This window comes from Phalacrocorax aristotelis, chromosome 4, assembly GCF_949628215.1.
Source record: "Phalacrocorax aristotelis chromosome 4, bGulAri2.1, whole genome shotgun sequence".
Classification (NCBI taxonomy): Eukaryota; Metazoa; Chordata; class Aves; order Suliformes; family Phalacrocoracidae; genus Phalacrocorax; species Phalacrocorax aristotelis.
Window position 1 is genome coordinate 77,863,221 of NC_134279.1, and position 21,057 is coordinate 77,884,277.

Here is a 21,057-nt window from a genome sequence, read left to right on the forward strand (position 1 = left end):
GTTGTTATCAGCTTCATTTAATTATCCTCCTTTCATACCAGATGGGCAAGAACTAGGAAAGTTATAAAACAATGCAACAATTGAAAGCAGCTTTCCAGTTCGGCCCTTTCTTCTACTTGTGTCATTTCATGCTCATTTTTTTTAATTCTTCTCCCCACCCCCCCCTTTTTTTTCTTTCTAACCAATGTCTCTTCTCTGGATTTTCAGCCAGATGAATTCTGAAAGGTACAAACAAAACAACAGTTTCATCTTGAAATATAAAGAGAACAGACTTAATTTTTTATGGCATCAAACAGCTATCACCATTCTCCAAGAAATCAGAATCATGGCATGGTAGGGGTTGGAAAGGGCCTCTGGAGATCATCCCGTCCCACCCCCTGCTGGAGCAGGCACACCCAGAGCAGGGGCACAGGGCTGCGTCCAGGTGGGGGGTGAATGTCTCCAGGGAAGGGACCCCACAGCCTCTCTGGGCAGCCTGTGCCCCTGCTCTGGCACCCGCACAGGGAAGGGGTTTTTTCTCATATTCAGGCAGAACTTCCTGTGTTTCAGCTCGTGCCCGTTGCCCCTTGGCCTGTCATTGGGCACTATTGAAGAGTCTAGTCCTATCATCCTGACACCCACCCTTTAGATATTTATAGGTATTGATGAAATCCAGCAGTTGGAATCTGGCAATTTTTACCTTTACAAGCCACGACAATATTTTGCTACTTCCCGATGGATTACTTGGAGGCGGTAGAGGGGCTACCCTAAAGTCTCGCTAGATGTCTGCAGATGGAGACGGCTCGTAGAAGAGGGTCTCCGTCTGATAAAGCTGTTTGTGATCAACTGTAAAGCTACCAATCGAGCAGTGAAGTACCCCAACACAGAGGGTTTAGGAAGGAAGTAGCTCCCCATGAAAGACCATCACCTTCCACTTGGCCCGTGGCTAACACTGGAGCAGTGAATTCCTGCATCGCTAGGAGATGATGTATTAGTCACAAAAGTTGTGTTATATTTTTATTGTCTTCACAGATAAATCAGACCAGCAAGACATCCGTAACCATACACACAAAATATTTATCAAAACAATTAACATTACAAATCTCCTTTTAAAATAATTTATTTCACTGATTTCTTTTTAAATGGTACTGTCTTACAACATACATTATTCAACAAAGATGTGCTGAACAAACACTAAAATGAGAAACGCTTAAATTAAGCAACTGTCTCCGATTAGAATTTCAATTTCACCCACATCCTAACTTGTAAACGTTTGCTGGAATACGCTTCTGTTGTAGGCTCGATTTTTGTGCTTACACAAAAAGCATCGAGTTTCCAGATGTTGAAAAGAAAAAGTTATTGTACGATAAGTATGCGTTCAGTCCAACATACAAGGCAACCAAATGATTCTGTCGTTAACGTTAGCATCATGTATATTTTAGTTCACTGCACTAACATTTAAACTAAAACTTCAAACCACATAATCTTTTAAGTGACTAACATTTAAAAGGCAAGCAGTAATATCCTGAAAGCTTACAAAGGACATCAGCACACAGCTAAGACGGGGTATCATTCGACAAAGGCTGCGGATGTGTGTATGGCTGCTTTTTTTTGTACGAAGCCCACCTGCAGACGGGGCAGCAGTGTCGCCCGCCGGCCAGCCACATCACGATGCAATTCTGGTGGAACACGTGGCCGCACGGCAAGCCCACGAGCAGACAACCATCTGCAAAATTTTCTAGACACACAACACATTCTGTACAGTGCAACATCTCAGCGGGCCAGACGGACCAGTCTGGCTCCACGTCACCTGTGGCGCTGTACGAGCCGTAGGATCGCGATTTCCGTTCATAGGGCTCGTGATGACAATATTTATTGGCACACGAACAGGTCTCGGCACCGCACCGAGGCTCTCCTTCACTGCACCTATGAAATGTGTTTAGCTCATCGTCCTCCGAGACTTCTTTTTCACTGCTGAAGACCTCTTTGTTTTCACTGTCAGAGTCACTTTCGCTGTCTTGAAAGGTTTCCAGCATTTCCTCATCGGAATGGACGCCAAGGCATTTAAACCTCCACATCGGCAAGTTTTTTATGTAATCGGTTGGTATCAGAGGGTGAAGCCAGAGATCGGGGAAGGCCAACCGCTCTAAGAACAAATCCGGGTCATCATCCCAATCCGAGTCAAAAGGAAAGTGTTGAAAAGAAGCAATAGGATGAAACAAGTAGCTGGTGTACCAGTCCCACAGGCTTGACAGCCACTCCAGGTTATTAGCATTTACTTCATCAGTGTTGTTATTGCGTCTTCTTTTCTTCTCAAAGTAATCAATTAGTAAACCGTGACCAAGGTACGTGCTGAGGAAGAGGGCTGGATGCGAAGAGTAGAACATCCAGTCGGCTCTTACCCAAGAAGCCAAAGTAGTTGTGTTAGAATACCTGAAGAGTTTTAAACTGTACTCATAAAAGCTGTCTAAGTAGGGTAGTTGCAAAAAACCTAACACAGGTAGCCAGGAAATAATTAATAATGAATTATACGTCCCTAAAGTGCTTATAAGAACCACAAAACGCTTTATAGTAGCACCTTGTGTAATAAACAGGTCCATCCAAGCCATCAGATTAACCAAAACTAAGCTTAAAACAAATAAATCATTCACTTCTGGTTGCAGCGAGCGCAAAAAGGAATCCATGGCACGTAGTGATATAAATTCACCAGTGTTATTTCCGTACCTGTAAATCCCCTCGGGAGTCCTAAGTATGTACGATGGTGTCTTGTAGATACCAATTTCTGCCATATAACTCTTATTGTCCCAGTTTTCCACGTTCACAAAAATAAACTCTACTCTTCCAGTAAACTTTACACTTAGTGCAGAAAAGAACGCTGGAGGCTGGTCAAGGTTGGCAAACAGGTATATTTTCACACGGTACTGGTCACTTTTGTTCCATTCTTCTTTTAAATGTTCGGAGTTGTAGATGGTTTTGATCCGAGAAGCAGCGTGGGCTGTGATCCATTTGAAAATGTGCTCCACTTCAATTTTGCGCCCGCTGTATTCCTTAAGCATTACTTTCCCCTTGGAGGTACTGGTTTGTGGAACTGACATAATGAGGGTGGATTTCAGCCAACCCCTCCTCCGGCAGTATCTACAAAGAAAACAGCAGGTTACATTAGAGGGTTTCATAACCCTGAAGCTTCAGGCCTTAAATTTCTGTTATGAGCCCAAAAATGAGGCATGCCGAGCACCTGGGAATCTTTACGTATAGTAGTAGGAAATACGGGCACCCAAATGTTCTCCGGCAAAGAGTATTTATTCTTGCAATACCTTTGCTATCTGTCTTACAGAAGCGTTGTACAGAGGAAGAGGAACAGTGTTAATTTTCGTGGGGCATTACCGTAAACAAGGCCATCCAGTCATTCACGCTTTGTAACTGGATTTGAAAAATATACAAGCCAACTCTTCACTATAAAGCTTTAGTCTCAGAAGCTGTTTTTCCTTGGCCTTCCAGCCAAGCAGATAACCACTGCAGTGTAACTCCATGTCTCACAGCTTTCCTGAGCCTGCAGATAACTTTCCCAGCGCTTCCTTCCATCCTAGTTTTGCCAAGCAGCGGCAGGGCGAAGTTAACAAGACATCGGTCTGCTTGCAGTTGCTTTAACGAAGCCGACAAGTGTCCACTTCCTACAGGGGCCATTTTGGAAGGATGCAGGCAGGCTAAGGGGTGTGGTGAGAGAGCTCACCGCAAAACCGGGGGAAGGAGGAAGCCGACACGTGCTGCCAGGTGATTTGGGCTATAAGAACACCCCCACTTCCTGGCAGGCAGGGTGCTGAGATGGGATGAACTCCAAATCCACACCTAAAAGAGGTGGCTCTTCAAGGCTGAAACGTAAGTCATGGTCCAGACCCCAGTAACTATGAGATGAGTCTGATGACTCAGAAGATGCCTTCTCTCATGCATCTGTCCTACCAGCATCACTTTACATTGCCACCCAATTCTAGTCCTCCTTTAGGAAATGTCTGTCAAGTTTCAACAATCAAAACCTCAGGCAGCCAGCAGTCACGCAAACTGTCTCCGAGAACCCTCACGCTGGCATCAGGGCCATCAGCCTCATTCACTAGCCATCTCACCTACATCCTCCCTGGCTTTGGTCCGTCACTGTACCTTTTGACAATTACAACTCCCTATCTCAGGAATCCGAATGTAACATTTTTAGAAGGAGCCATAAGATATTACCCTACTAATAGAGGTATCCTGACTACTGTAGTATGCAGTTCTTCTGAATTTCAGCTGCAACCTGATGAAAACGCATCACAGGGGTTTACTCAACAAAAAACTTCTTGTATTAGGAAAAAATAAATTAATTTAAAATGTAATATTTGATCATAGTATTAAGACTAGATAGGACCTATGCAAAGAGAAACGCTGCCAAATTTTTAAGACGTTTAAATACCAGTGTTTTGAATACACAAAGTTATTTTCCGTAAACGCTGCGAAGTCTAACACTTTTCTCTTATGATTACCTTTGAGATTTCTGTAAACATTTAGGGCTTAAGCTGTGTAAGGCACGTGCATATCCATACATGCCACTGCAATGCTAGACAAAGTTTCCCGTCACATGAAGCAAATGCTTCCAAAAAAATGTTAAAAAAAAATATTCTTCTTACAGCAGCACAGAATTATTAATAGCTTCACTGGCTCTGCTCGTCTTCCTTGTTCAAAACCATATGCAAACAACAGTGAGTCTTGCACAGCACAAGGGTATGTGCAAGTTTGTATATAAACATATACACATTTGTCAGGGAACAGAATTTGTCAGTAATCCCGAGAAGCAGGCGCTGTTTGCAAGGTTCGTGCTAACCTGTGTTCCTCCTTTTCCAGACGGCAATGTAAAAACTCTACACCTGATACAGCTCTCTTACATAGGCTATATATATATATATTCAGCTTTGTCCTAAGCAAGCACAGTTCCTGTCCCCGCATGCCTGGACTATAAGGCCAGATTCTTCTATTGATTCCCTTCTATTGCTGTGTTACGCTCCGCATAGTCTAATCATCTATCTCCCACACGACGCTTTAGGAAGCTGCAGATCTGTGTTTCTGATGCTGATAAATAATGTAATGGAGACTTCTGAACAGACTTCAGGAGAGATAAAAACATGAATAAAGCCACCTTCTGTCACAGCTACTTCTACAACACAGCAAGCCCTGCTGCCAGAACACAGCTGAGCCTTAAGACATTCTCAGGATTTAGATAATCCTTTAAGAACATACCTGGGGTCACTGGAACAGTTAAATGTGCCAGTACGTATGCCAAATCTTGATACTTTCTTCACCATTTTCTCCCAGTGGACTTTACCCACCAGCGGGCTTCTGTCATTTGCTACGACCTATTGCCAAAAGAAAAGAATAATTTAGTATCATAGTAAGTTTGCTTCCTGAAGTAAAGTGCGAGTTTAATGAAAACAGAGATCTTGTCACCCTTGATACTGTTTTCTCCTCTTAGAACATACAATAGGTACATACAACTCGTAGTCACACTAAGTGTCTTTGGAGAGTGAAACTCTAAGACAGAAATATAGTTTCTGCAGAAAGACAAAAGTGCATCACCATTTTAAGTACCTGTTAAGATTTTAATAATCAGTGGTAGGTAACAAAAACCTTGGGAAAATAACAAAACTGTCATTAACCAGTTCATAGTAGGGGAGAAAGGAAGAGGGTGCAGCAGGTTCCTCCTCTTTGCAGTAGAAAAAGACTATTATTTTATTACAATTCTCCATGAAAAGTTAAAACATGCCAAAGAAATGTCTCAGAGCAAGTAAAAGGAGTTGGAACGTAGGTACCTGGTACCAGATTATACTGTCAACAACCGCTTCTAAGCGGTAGAAACCAGTAGTTAAACTCCCAGATAACGCTTAAAAATCTTGACTCCTTCCAGCTTTGCCAGTGACTCACTCTGTAACCTTACGTGACTGTTCCACCAACTCCAATGTCCTATCTGCCATTTCAGGATAACTCTCTGTGATATATCCCAAGGTCTAATTTGTTCTAACCTAGTATATTAAAGCAGTACACTTCAGGTTACCTAGACGTAAGCTTCTGCAAACACGAATGACAAAGAATTAAGCACTCATTCTCTGACTTATAACTGTACAGGGATGGGGAAAAGAAAAGAAAAAAGAAAAACCTGCCTGTCTGCAGTTGACAGGTAATTTTGAATGACGTGACTGATCATGCATTATTCCATGAGCCATCGCAGTTTCTATTTTAGAAGTGCCTCACATGCTTCTGCAGGCTTGCTGGCAACCACTTAGAATATATTTTAAAATTAAGTTTTGAAACCACCATTTGTTAGGTATTTGTTTACCTGCCATTAAACTTCTCCCAGTCATTTTCTGACTTAATAACCTCAAACGTCAGCTTTTCTCTGGAAGTTCAGTTCTCACCATGACTGTACAGGTTAAGACGCAGACCTGGAATGCATTTATGGCCTTTTGACTCAAGAAAAAAAAAACCTGCTTTGTGGTGAGTAGCATCCTCTCAGCAACATCAAATAAATAAGAGAATTCACTAAGCAGAACATTCTACATAGGGAAACAAGGTTAAAGTGAAGTTACAGATTACATTCCGATTCTACTGAGCCCAAAGTGTTTAAATAAAACCAGAGGTGAAAATCTAGACAAGAATCCTTCAAGTTATCTCAAAACACACACATCACACAGAAAAGCCTATTTGATTAACTGAACATAACCTTCAAGCACCGAGATGACCAGCTGGTGAAATCTGCTGTATTGCTGAGGCTTCTTTACATCACCCAATGTAACTGAGACAATTACTTCGGGTATTTTAAACTTCCTCCTTTCATATTTCAGCAAAAGAGACCACGTTCCTAAAGACACCTTAACGCCCACATATCCTCAGAGCTACTACAGCATGATAAATGCACCCAACATAGTAAGGTATCACTACGTTTTATTGGTAAGCAGAGAAGTAAAACATCGATAACTGAATTACTCTTTGGTACAACTACTCGGAGATCTTTTTTCTTCCAAAATTCTGCATGCATGTTCTGAAACAGCCTAGCACAGTTGCTGAGAGAACGCTATTGTTAGGTGCAGGAGGACTGATTCTGCCCAGCTGCTTCTTCTGTCTGATATGACAGTATTCACTTTAAGTGTCAAGAGAAGGAGACTTTCTTCCTTTGAGGTGGTCTTCACATTTTTTTGTTTTCTTGCAAATATGGTCACCGGTATGTTTTACTGCCATCTGGCTGTTTCTACTTGTGGATTTTTAATACCAGTTTAATTCCCTTCCTGTGAAGAAGTCTTTCCTCTTGGAGGAAGTTATTTACGCTGAAGGACGACGACAGAACTAGCAGTTTGTATTTTGGAACTAGACAGAACCCTACTGTGGTTCTGCACACTGAAGCTTTGTAAAATTTCTTGGGCTCATGTTTTTTTATGTCATTATGGCAAAAAAATCCCAAATAAACACATCCTTTGCAGCTGCTCCTTGCAGACAACACCCTCTTACAACATTGGGAGTTCACCACAGAGGCAGGGGTTTGCATTTTAGAAAGCAGCCATCATCTCCATGCATGAGGGAGTCTGAGAAAATACTGCAGGTTAAGCAATCACAATGTAACTCGGTTTAAATTAAAGATCACTTGCAAACACTTGTAACAGATTTTATTTAAGATGTGTGAATTTTGGTAAGCTAACAAATTTAGCTTAAAAACCTGTGACTGAGGAAGCCAGGAACTTGAATGTGGAAGAGGCCTGGAAATGCTTCAAGTCCGAGCTGTTAGAGCTATCAGGATTTTATATTTCAAGCAAGGGCAAAAAGTTGTCAATTCCTGCACTCCTCCCTAGCAAGCACTTCCAAAAAGATGTTAGAAATAATTTAAGAATCTACAAAGGAATGAAAAAAAAACGGTCAAAAGAAAGAGTTGGCAAAGAAAGATATGTAAGAACTATAAAAAAAGTAAGGAAAAATGAGCAATTCAAGTTAGACCATATGAAGAATATTACAAGCTACAGCAAAAGGTTTTTCAGTCACACGAATAAGACTAGAACAGGGAGGAAAGCAGCAGGGTCACCATACAATGGAAATAGGACAGAAATGGAAGATAATTTTCTTTTTAAAATGAAATTAATGCACTGACTCAGTTTTCAGTGAAGAGGAGATGGCTGGTCACGGACAGGTTAGTGAGTTTGAGAAGAGACTGTCTCACCTGAAGGTAGAAACAAATCTTAGATAACTCAGTGCACTTACATCAGAGTAAGCAGGTGATGTCCACCCCAGAACTGTAACACGAGCATACAAAATCACAGATGAACCTGCAAAGATTTCTTATAAAACCCATCAGACTCATTTATATTTTGACAGGAGAATAACAAGTTGGTAACTATTTTTAAAAGCGAATGAAAAAATTATCGCACCAGTTTGATCTCAACAGTATGCAAGACTGTAGAACAAATTTTAAAGGTGGAGAGATGGCTGAATTTTCCACTCCTTTCCAGCATGGAATTACTAAATATGTATCATTCCCGATTAAGTTGTAAGTTAAAAATCCATCTCTTCCTGGAGGAAAAGCAACGAGTTTCAAGAGAAAGGGAATGTAGTACCCTGCCTGTACTTTATGGTACAGTATCGTGTATTGTGCCACACGGAAAATTTTCACGAGAACTGGAGATAAGCTTTTACGGTGAGTAAAAAAAGAAAGACGTTTTAAAGCGAGTAAGAAATTGGTTAAGGCAAGAAAACATCAAAATGCCAGAAAGGTGCTAACAGATTTAAGATATTTACCTTAGAGCTCAGTTCAGCATAGATTCCTATTAATGCCCTTCCTGCAGAAACCAGAAGTCTCCCAAAACCATTTGTAGATGACATAAAATTGGGAAGTATGTCTATGTACAAAAGAGGATTATAACGCTGTACAGGAAGAGCTGCACAAATCTTGTAATGCAGAGTGTCAGAAATGAAATTGAATTCAATAACGAACAGGACACTCAAGGAGTTCATCAGTTAGAAACAGCGATGGGAGGAAAAGCTTTTGTCTATTAGTTGATCCAAAAAGAACTATGAGCCATCAATATTAACTAGCTAGTGAAGTAAGCAAAGCCCAGGATATATTATGCCCTACAAAACAAACTCGTTGACTGACCTCACATACTGGGAGTAGTGGGGTAGACATCAGGAGCCAGTGAAACTAAAGGGCCGTGTCAATTTAAGTGCAACAAGAACAAATGAGCCATGAACGTGCTTAGGCCAGAAGTTGGATACACGTTTCCAAGAAGAGGGGAACAGTCAACGTGAGTATTAGACTCAGACAACTTATAATTGAAGAAAAACAGCAAGCTATTTTATAAACACATATTCCATAGTCTAGCAGAGAGCTGAACTCACTCAGCAAGAAGGTCCCTTTCAGTCACATGCTCTATTTCATTTTAAAGCAATAAAAACAAAGATTACTATAGAAGAAAGGATCTTTCACGAGATCAGCTAACACAGCTGTGAAACAAACACCACGTTTAGGGGAACACAAACCCTTCAAGCTTTTCTTATTAGCTATGTTCACCATCTGCAAAATATCATGTTAGAGTGACAAATAAGAAAATGAAGATAACCCTATTAATGCATTGGTCATCTTAATGGGCTAAGAGAATCCAACAGGATCAAAGTAACCCTGCCATTTAAGAGTCCCACATCACTGAATAGATCTGCTCCCTGATTGACATCCAGCCCAGGCCAGAGGACTGGCTCTAACTGCAGGGTCTGAATTACCATCTTTGTGCATGAATTACTGCCTGCTTTAGTGGAAGAAGATGCTGGAGAGAAAGCCAGGACCTCCCTAGACATCCATCCACAAACTTCCTCTAAGTGTCAGACATGTGTTTCTTTGTACTCCACCTGTGAATTTGGGAGGACCATGCAATAACCCAAAAGGTCAGGAGATTCTCAGCCAACAAGACTGAAATACTACAGATTAGTTATACCACCAAGACATGCAGAGTAAAATGGAAAGACGGGGGTTTGCAAATCTCCTTTATTTCTACACGTTCTGATTCCACTTTCTTGTTTAGTTTCCATAAATACCTAAAAAGATGGCTTCCAGATACCCGAGAAAACAAAGCTAAAATAGAGTTCACCTAGAGACTGGTATATAATACTGAAATCATCAAAATCCTGATGGTTTCAACTGCCATTTGCATAGGTAGCTTTTGCATTGGAAGAGCTCTCCTGACTTTAAGTTAGACAGAACTGTCCCAAAAGAGGATAATTGAGAACGTAATTAGCAGAGTCATTTTGATCTATAAGTTAAAATAGTCATAGATATGACATTAAAGAAGTGAACAGACTTTAAGAGAAAATACCCTGGAGGCAGAAAGATACAAACACTTTGAGAACCAGGACAATGTCACAAGACGCTTTGCCTCTCTTGCTTAATCCAAACCAAAAGCGTCTCAGGTAGATGCCTAGATATCACAGTACCTACTTAGTAACGTTCATCAATGCAGTTGCTTCTCAATTTTCCAGTTGCCATTAAGGATTTTTTTTTAATTATTTTATGAAACATACATTCTTAAAATACCAGTAGAAGATGGGACAGAAATGGAAGTGGCTCAAGGAAACACTGCTGCTGTTGAAGAGTTTGCTGTAGCAGTGTGATATGCAAAGACAGATTCCTGCTCTGGTGCTCCAGCAGTACTTCAGCACGACCTGTTAGTAGCCTTATTTGAGCATTCGCCCATTTTCTGTTCATTTAAACCAGATATTGTTCCAGCCCTTTTAGACAGCTATGTAGAGATTTCAAAACAGGTCGCTATAACAAGGTTTGGTCTCAGTAAGTTTTGAAGCTCACACACAGCTAAAAAGATTCAAATATCACAAGGCTTGAAAATGAAAGTCAGAAATCAACAAATGCAGAACAAACAAGGCTTCATGGTATTTCAGCTCTCCTTATTTTAATTGAAGGAGCTAGAATTGGTTATTTCCTCTGCTTTCTCCTACGGTTAGGATATACAGAGCAAAAATGTACTAACCCTCTGATGCATAAGAAGAATTACAGTACGATGGGGGAAAGAGCTAACAGATACCGTCATAGCAAAGATACCAAAATAGGATTAACTGGTGCTTTTTTAATGGGGAATAATCCCTACAATGAACCGTGCACAAGACCGGTATACTGTCTGGAACGAAAACAACACTCTTAACAAGTTGCCTCCGCTCCAACAGCTGGCAGCAACCCGAGTATTTTGCAGACCACAGTATACGCAAGGGTAACTTCCCACAGAACCTGAACAACCTTAACAGATAGCTTTTTTTAAAGAGGACATTTTTAAATCAGCCCTTGAAACTAGTAATTATTGCTTCTATCAGCCTCAGGAATCTAACGCAACCTCAGTACCACTAAAGGGGAAAACATCCTGACGAATTGTCTACTTTGCACGTTTGACAGCCCTTGCACCTTGCTAGTTTGATTAACAGTCATTCCATTTCTGTTTGTTACATTGCGCCAGAACATTAAAAAAAAAACCTCAAAGCAGAAAGCAAGAATTGCGAGATCATCACAATACAGCAGAAGCTCCCAGCTCAGTGATGCACATGTGTTTTTTATATGTATTTTTTGTGATGGAAAAATATTCACATTGGCATCATCTCTCAGCCTTTATGGGTTAGGAGTATGTGCCATGAAAGGAAGAGAAAACTGTATCCAAATGAAAGCGCCAAGGGAAGCTCAGGCATTGTCTAAGCTGGAATTCAGCCAGGATGCCAGGTGTCAGGCACACCTGCTCATACCAAGAGCACACAATTTTGAATACGCATGAATAGTCAAAACTTGGTTTTACAGCTTAGCCACAAAGACAACAACTCCAAGCGCTCATCAACTCTGGGCACTAGGGCACTGCGACGGGCTTTAAACCATCAGGAAGAACAAAACCTATTAAATAAGAGACACCATTTCCTGCTGTGCACACACAAACACGTACAAGTAGTTCTCTTGGGAGCGGTCAACCCCCGCCTGCCTCAGCTAGTCAGTCTCTGCACAAAGGAGTACAGACATTTGAATTGGAAAAAAACTGTGTGATTTTGCCAAAGGCAAGCCTGATTTCTAACTGACTTGATGAACTGGTAAGGTTGTGTGTATGCAAGAATTGTCAGTCTGGTTCGGCAGTTCCAGTCTGAGATATCCAGACCCCTGGAGGTCCAGGAACTCCTCCACGGTGCCTGCAGAGGTTAAACGAGCAAAGGAAGCCTGACAGTACTGTAAAGAGTCCGCGCACTTGCTGGAAGGTTTTTAGGGATCCACAAAGATACAAAGGTTCAAGAGCCCTGGTCTATTAATTAAGCTTATGTACTTTTGCTAGAACCCTTTGTAACGAACAGCTATGTTGCAAACTATCCTGCAATAGATAAAGCAGAAGTAAAAATACTCGGACAATTCTTATTTATAAATACAATTAATTATAAATGGGCTGGTGAGTTATTTAGAAGCATGGAGAAAAATCCCACTTACTCCAGATAATGCCAATAACTTTCTACATGACTGCCTGTACTTTTATTAATTCTGAGACATCTCACACTCTTTATTATTCAGCACTCTGCTGACAAAACTGAATTTCCGCAGAGTTGCTCTTTCCTAAGAGCTCACAACTGGTTCAGAATCCATCCATATGGATTAAAGATGTCTGGAGTTGTTTTCTTTTCTGAGAAAGAGACCGTGATCAAAATAGGCAAAGGCAGAAGACTACATCCATTCAAACATGCAAAAATTAACCACTTCAAAATTACCTGCGGTTTCTCAAAGGAGGTGGGGGTGATCTATGCACCAATCTGAACAGCTCAGTTAAGCTACCAGTTAAGTCAGAGGTTGAGAATAAATGAGCTTCTGTAGTGAATTAACACACACATGCAGGCGATATGAGAACTATTACATTCTACCTGATGGTATTCTGCACTCTTGACTGGATATGAAGATTCTCAAGAAGAATACTGAAAGTTAAAGTTGGGTATCCTACGTTAAATGATCCTAAAGGGCTACTGGAAAAGACACAAATACTGAACAACTTATTTTAAAAGAATTGAGTGTTTCTACTTAATTTTCTTGTAGCGAGAACAACTGATCACCTGGCAAAATTAAAAAGGCAAATATGAAAAATACTCATCCTACACGCAAGCAAAAGAACAAACGAACAACCACCAAAATCCTGTAGGCACATCCCTTGCTCTTGTGACTACATCGCTTGAAGAAGAAGTTGAGATGCAGAATGGACTGCAACATTTCATGCCCATAATAATGTCCTTTGCACGCCTACCAGGCATGAGCAAAACACTTGTCCTCCTGATTCAATGCCAGGAAGAAGGTTCCCTTTACTTCTCTCTACCACTATGCTGCAGTAGGGACTTAAAATAAAAATTTACATTAATTTAGATTTTAACTTCATTCAAAGAGGATTTTTACCTGTAGATCATTTACTGCATGCTTTTAAAAAAGCGATAATGACTACTGCATGTTGCAGGCTTCTAGAGACTAACCAGAGAGCATGAGCCATAGCAGGGTCTGGAAAAGCAAGAACATTACTCCTCTACCAACAAAAGAAGCAGCTCTACAAACTACCACTTGTCCTCCTTGCCAGCCAAAGAAGTGCACAACAGCAGCTGGCAAGCAAGAAGAAAGGCATAAAAGGAAAGGTGATGAGATCATGAGCTAATAGGAGAGAGAACATGCTGCTGTCTGTGGCTCTAAGGAAGCTCCACAGAGGGCACCTGTGAACAGCTACACTGGCAAACAAATTATCACTGAACTTGGACGCTTTGCACGTGGATTTCCAGTAAAGAAACAAAGCACTGTTTCCTTCTGTGTGGACTTTGACTTTCGTCAAAGAATTCATCTTACTGGCTCTAAATGATAAATTCACATCCAATTTTGTGTCAAACCTACCAAGAAACAGTAATTGTTTCCTCTTTTCCCTTTGATTCTCTGCAGACTGTGATGGCTATCACATTACCAGCCTGTGCCACCCCAGGAATTTCATTTACATGCACTGGAAAATAAAAATCATCTTCAGAGTCCCCATCCTCCCATACATCATCATAAAGTCTTCAAAACCATCTCAACCAACAGCCACTGTGCTAGCTGAGCCAGAACCATTCCTCTCCTTCCACTGCTCTCCAGCAGCCCCCATGGAACAGAGATTCGGGGTCAGGGTCCTGAAAAGGATCTGGGGATCCTTTCTGCTTCCCAGGAATGCCCCAACCTTGTCTGCGGTGAGGCACCCTCACTCTCATACCGTCCCCTGCCTAAGCACCAAGCTGAATAATTAGCTGTAAAGGAGCTCCATCCACTCCAAAGGATGCCTAATGGTAAAGGGGAACGGGCAGGGGAGGCTAATCAAGAATTAGAATGGGGAAGTGATGATAAAAAAAACCAGGTCTGCAGGGATGAGATCGAAGAAAAGAGCATGGGGAAACGTGTGACAGGACACAAAGAATCCAGCTCAGGAGCCATCCAGACAGGAGTTATGGTGGGGAAGGGAGCAAATGAAATCTCAAAGTGATGAAAACCCAAAAGGCGAGAATGAAAAAAAGGAAATTTGACATGTCTAGTGGTTTTTATTGTGGAAACAGACAAATAGCATTCAGCAAGTAAATTATTCAGTAAATTCCGCTAATTTTTTTTCCACAGCTATTGTGACCAACTGAATAGCTGTGCAGATAATCCCAGAATGATGACAACATTCATCACACTAGAAATATCAAAACGCAGCCTATCTGATCTGCTATTATGAAGCTAGCTGAAAAAATATTACGATTAAAATTCTGCACAAACAGACAACAGAGAACTACCATATTTTACTCTTTTGAGCTGCACAGGGAGGAGGGAAAGTTTTTCAAGGCATATTCATGCTCATATTTGTCAACTAGCTTGGAGATGTGTAAACTTCATTTCAACGCCCTGTCTCTGCTTGAAGCATCACCTTCGGTATGATTTAAACCCGAAACTTAGATTCAATAAACTCCAAATAGGTCTTTCCCAAAACACAAATGCCATTTCAACTGCGAAGGCAATCTGTCCTCTCATTGTCTATTCTAGGGTGAGATCTGATGTGGTGACAGTGCCAGTCTAGTAACAGGAAGTCATTAAATCTTGATAATCCATTTAAATAGAAAACATGAAGTGAGGAGACCAGACAAACCAGGCAGGAGAGCTGTCAACTGAACAATTAATTGTCTGGTGGAGAATTCTGATTGCCTGATGTGGCTGTTAGCAGACAACTTAAGCCTGGAAAAAAAAATTCTCTTATACAATAGAGAAGCTGATGCAGAAAAGCATTTTTACATTTTGGTCTAGGTTACTTATGTTCTCAAGAGTGATGATAAATTGTTTCAGAATCCCATTTGCAAAAGTCTTTCTTTCTTTTCCTAAATGTTCTCTTATTCTCACGCAGCCCTGGGGAAGCACACTCTAAAATCGGTGGGCCCACAAGGTTTGGGGGAAGGTTAACTTTAAGCTACTGGAATATGTTGTAGCAGCAGCCTGCTAGCCTGGGAAGCAGATCCTGAGATCTTGCTGCTGTGAAGAGGCAACAGAGATTTTAAGAGCGCTCTGAGCCCCTTAAATAAACAGAAGCTTAACCTGGTTGGGTCTGAGCATGTAATGCAACGAAAAGGAAGAGCAACACCAGAGCCACCTCTTCTGTGCCAGCTGGGAGCACCTACACTAAATGCACCCACTTCACCCATTACACAAGCTCTTACAATATCAGGGCCAAGCACTTACATAGTCTGTGTACTTGAGCGTGTACTGCTTTGCTTGTTTTCTGGTTCTAAAGTACCTGGTTTTCAAAAAGTGATCTGCAGAATAACAGGTTTTTTTCTTCCTGTCTGTGTAGGAAGCCTGTCACTTCCAGCCTTTCTTGTTTTATTGAACAGATTTATTCTTTATGATCTCCCTGATGTAGTTTATCTTTGCTACCATCTCTCTGTTGCACGCTTTCACTACTAGTTACCTACCCTCATAAACTCCTTTGAAACACATTTTGGATGTGATAAACATATAAAAATAAATGATCAGACTTCTATACCTGTACCAGCCAGATCCCATCTTTTGTGTCTTCTACAAGCTCATAGAAGTGCATTTCACCACTAAAGTTTGTACTGGAAACCGATTCAGACGCCTCTTCCTCCTTGAGAGCAGAATAAAGCTCTCCTTCCATGAGGTCTCCTGAAAAAGAGGCAATTGGATACATTCAGTTAAAATGACACTTGAGAAAGACCCCTTCATAAATTCCAGTAACAGTTTAACTAACTGTATTTTACATGGCTGCTCGAAGAACCTTTTCAGTACTAAGGTAGCTAAACTTTAAAAGATAATTCTATTAGTGACATGACTATGAACAATTTGACTTCAGCTGTCAGACCACAGGAGACATTAATGCTATGCTTCTGATTACACAGAGGTACCACACATGCAACCAAACGCACAAAATAAATTAACACCTTCTAAGCCTCACTCCTGAAAAGAACAATATTCAGTGGCCAAGAGCAATTTTAATTCATGTATCTTTGCTTTCATTTCACAGGACTAATTTTGCAGCTACCAACTTCTTAACACTGATAATTCAGACAGACTTTCACAATTCTAATCAATAATTTTGTACAAAAACCCCGTATTGATTGTCCCATTCCAATAAAAAAAATCTCAGGTAGAATAATTTAGCTGTTGGCTTCTGTTTGCACAGTTGGAAAGAGTTCCCATGAACTCCAGTCCTAGCGACATAAAGAGCTTACAGTAAAATCATCTGATAATGTTTCCTTTGTAATCTCATTTCCTTCTCATGTCTTGTTTCACAATCATTACAAACGCTGCTAATGGCAACTAGCATTCTAGTAACTAATCTATTAAGCTTGAAGAAATTAAGTCTTGTCCAAAAAGGTTGTTTCAGTCAAAATAGAAAATAAAAAAAGCGTTGCAGCTGAAACCCTTGCTGGGTTTCCAAAAGTATTCACAGAACTTAGGAAGAAAAATTATGGAAAAATGCTGTAAAGCCTGTTGGTATAAGAAGTGTTTCCATGACATTTAAGAAGTCATTAATACAGTTTGTTTGGTGTTAAACACTTCCCTGCAACATTTGCAGCCCAAACATCATGACATCATGGAATTACCTGACAGCCAAGGAGTAAAAGTGATTGGAAACAAAAGTGAAATCGCCTAATGCTTTTTACTGTTGGAGCAGCAAGGCAAATAAGCACCATAAATAATGAACGATAAAAGCAAATTAGATTTAAAAGTCCAGCATTAAAATCAATTATTTAAAAGGAGTTTGCATTTTTAAGGTTATGGAACTCCCTATATTCATCCAAACCCTTTTCTTTTTCTGTCCGGACACTGGAGCCCCTCACTGTGTATCCCGATCACCGGGGTTTCTCTCCCCAGTACCAGCAGCCCTTCGATCATCGATGTGAAAGCAGCTACTCACGTTTTCCTGCCTGGCTGGCGGCACCGCTGTTACATCAGCCCCACCTCTGCGCCCCTGGGGCCAGCTCCCCCCGGCCACTCCAGGCAGCATCCTTGGTTTCACGAGTCTCCTGCCATTCCTTACACCTCTGTTGCTCTTCACCCCTCGCTATCCATGACCCCCAGAAGCCCACCTCTTTCACCGGGTATTCCCTACTTCTGAAACACCTCCCTGCCTTTTTCCAAGCCACTTTCTGTGTGTAGGATCTACTTCTGCTCCTCTTCTGTAAAACCACCACCGTTTTCCCTCGGTACCCATCCCTTCTGCTCCTCAGCTATAAAACTGCTCCTTTCCTCAGGACCCATCTCAATGGCAATACCTGTCGTAAGACCAGCAGACAGGTAGGAGAGGAACGCATGAGGAAAGCTGGCCCCAGCTGTAAATACTAACCCACTGCACGTATTTGGATTCCTTCCTCCTCGTTTTTCACGCCATTCAACCTCGGCTCTCAGCCGTGCCACCGCCACCTCGCCGCCCTGACCCCAACCGCCCGCAGCGCCCCGGCGTAACTCATCGGTAAGAGCCATTTCTCGATGACCCGTCAACCAAGGCCTTCCCTCCATGCAGCCTCTTCGGGCTTAAAACGCCGCGAAGGTTTTTAACGTCACTGTCCCCGAGCTTCCCCCTTGCCTTCCTCCATTTAACTGCTCCGGAGTCTCGGTCCTCAGTGGGGGAAACCAGTTCGTTTCCCAAATTCCCAGGCGTGAATTCCCGCAGGCGTGGGAAGCGGGGTGCGGGTCTCCATCCCAAGGGCGGCCGGAGCCCGGCCGGAGGTCGCTGGGGATTGCCTTCCCCCACGAAGGGGTGGCAGGGGATCGACACCCCCCCCCGCCCACGCGTGGGTCACGGGTTGGGGGGGAACCCCGCGTACCTGACTTCTCCACCAGCTCCCGCACATCCTTCTTCTCCGGCAGCCCCGAGTGCCCCAGCCCCCGGCACTCCAGGATGGTCCGCAGCTTCCTGAAGCTCAGCGCCACCGGATCCACCAGCTGCGTGGCGAGAAAACCGCTCTCGTACCACGCCACGGCCTCGAACACCCTGGCCAGGACGAAGAGAGCCAGGAAGTAAAGCAGCAAACAGCACAGCTTCACCCACATCTTCCCGCCGGGGGGGGGGGGGGGGGGGGGGGGGGAGCTGCCCGCCGAGGGGCCGCGGGGGAGCCGAGCCGGAGGCCGGGCCGCCGCGGGGCGGGGAGCGGAGCCGGGCCGGGGGCAGCCGGGGCCGGGCCGGGGGGTGTCAGAGCCGCGGAGCCACCACCCCCCCACCTCCCTCCCGCCGCTGTCCCCGCCCCGGCCCAGCCGCCGCCGCCGCCGCCGGTGGAGACATAACAAGTGACGTCGGCAGGCGGGGACGGCGAGGGGAGGGGCGGGAGGGGGCGGCCGGTGCTGCCCCACCGACCGGCACCGCCCCCCCCCGGTGATTCAGCACCCGGTCACTCGGGTGCCACCGCGGACCCGCCCCCGCCGCCGACTTCGGACCCGGCGGCTGCGCTCGCTGCGAAAATAAAACCCAGCAACCTCCCCCTAAATATCGCAGTTCCTCGGATATCGGTTACCGGGGCGATCCATTCCCCCCGCGACGGGCGTTTTTGGTGGAAAGAAAAATGTTTACCCGGCCGGAATGTAAGCCGGTCTGTTCGGCCAGTTCTAAGAAATCCTAACGGGCTGAGTTTATTTGGATTCGGGTCGCCGCAAGCTGCTGGGCGCAGGTACGATCCCACCGCGCCCCGTTCCTGCGCGCCAGCCCGGCTCCCAGCCCTGCCAATAATAAAGTGAAATCCATCTGCACGGGTTGAAACTGGGATTTCGCTGCTTGGCGTTGGCTCCCGAGCACTTGGAGCAGGTCGCGATAACCCGACAGTGCGAGGCGAGCAGCACTGCGATGTCGGACAAAGGTTTAAATTGGGGCTGTTCTGCCCGTCGGGAGCATTTGGAGTGCGGCGTGGATCCTCCTTTAAGTGGTGGATCCACAAATAATCATCCCAGGCTACCCAAGAAGCGTTAGGCTGCAAAGACGCGATTTAATCTGCTACAAAAGATGTCTTGAGACATTGTTCTTTGAGACGAAGGCCCTCCTCGGAAGGAAACTCAACATTTCTTTTGCATGTTTAGTTATTTTAAGAATCCATAATTTGCATGAAAATTGCCAACTCATAGAGATAAGTACAAAAATAGTGTAGCTTAATTTTAAAACCACTGACAACCCTCCCAAGTGTACACGCTTAAGTAATTCTGTGCTATCGAATTTCAAAAAGACACTTTAATATTGACCTGGAGAAAGCACTTAAACGGCCTTATTCCTCCAAGCCTTTAAAATGTATTTACAGGGTTCTTAGTGTGCTGGTATGACTTAAAAAGGGGGGTGGGAGAAAAACCCAACCCAGGTTCAGCCTGTTTTGTCACACAGCCACCATGGCCTCTTCAAGAAGAAAAATCACGGCACAGTTTTCTTTGGCAATGGGCTCGTTTTGTTTCTTGAAAGGGGAAGAGCAGAGGGGTCACAGAAGTAGCTGCTCACAAACTAAGCCCTTATGGGCTGGTAAATGTTGTGCCTTGCGCTGAGAATCATAAAAACCTTTGTTCTTCAGAATTTTTATGTGGGAAAGATTAGAGGTGGACTGTAAACGCCAGCTGTGCTGACGCTGTGTGATTAAACATGAGGGATTTCAGCAGCTCAGCTGGATTTGCAGCGAGCCCTGGGTGGGACAGAGCGTACCGGAGGCCCAGTGCTGTGAGGGAGCTCGTGGGAGGCCAGGCCGAAGCACCGCTCTCTCCTTCAAAGCCCCTGCGTTTTGGTAAACTCCCCCTTCAACACAGCCAGGGCCCATCTCCCTAATGAGAAAGTGGCAAAGCATCAGTAAGACGAATCCTTTCCCCTTGGCAAAAACCGAGAGTGGCTTTATTACGATAGCAGGCAGAGCCGAGGGACTTCCAATAAAAGGTGCATATAACATCACCTGTCCTTAGGGCCAGCAGCAGGCTCTGCCCGAGCCCTGAAAAACACACCCCAGGGACACAGTTCTTTTCCAGAAGCTTTGTGAAGGCCCATTTCTTCTGCCCCACCTACAAGAAGTTACCCAATTTCTCTGCCTTTTGTTTCAAGTGAGCAGCTCGAGCGTATGCGAAACGACGGGTGGGAGGAAGTGATGGCAGTTAGGTGTTTGCAGGGGAGCCTCGTGATTTAACTTTAGTTAGAAAACATATCGTTGGGGTTTTGTTTTTGTTGGTTTGTTTTTAACAAGCACCGCAGATCCCTCTCCACCCCATCCCTGTGCCTCTCTCCTGTAACACATTTGGGGATGTCCTTGCTTCCTCCGGCAGGAAAGCACCTAGCAACAATTACGAGGCTACACTCACAGCTGAACTATCTGCAACACCAACTGCTGGGAGGGCTGTCACCAATATGTCATTTCCTAATGCTCATGTGCTGAGTTAAATCAATTCTTAACATTCCCCAGTGGTAACTGATGATGAGTCCCCTGCAGAGACGAAGCTAATCATCTGCCAAAACTCAAAACCCTGGAGTCGTTTCAAGAAAGTAAAAATGATGTTTCAAACCACTACTCGAA

At 43.5% G+C, this 21,057-nt stretch overlaps 1 protein-coding gene across 1 annotated transcript; it reads right to left on the bottom strand.

Annotated features, from left to right (window-relative positions):
• Window positions 1-1,083: 1,083 nt before the first annotated feature.
• On the bottom strand, window positions 1,084-18,680 carry RNF103 (ring finger protein 103). The gene is made up of 4 exons (XM_075092155.1): window positions 18,361-18,680; window positions 16,056-16,195; window positions 5,242-5,357; window positions 1,084-3,114 (listed from the first exon to the last, which is right to left on the bottom strand). Exons 1-4 carry the CDS (start codon window positions 18,584-18,586, stop codon window positions 1,536-1,538), a joined length of 2,061 nt encoding a protein of 686 aa, XP_074948256.1. The 5' UTR covers window positions 18,587-18,680; the 3' UTR covers window positions 1,084-1,535.
• Between the last annotated feature and the right edge of the window lie 2,377 nt (window positions 18,681-21,057).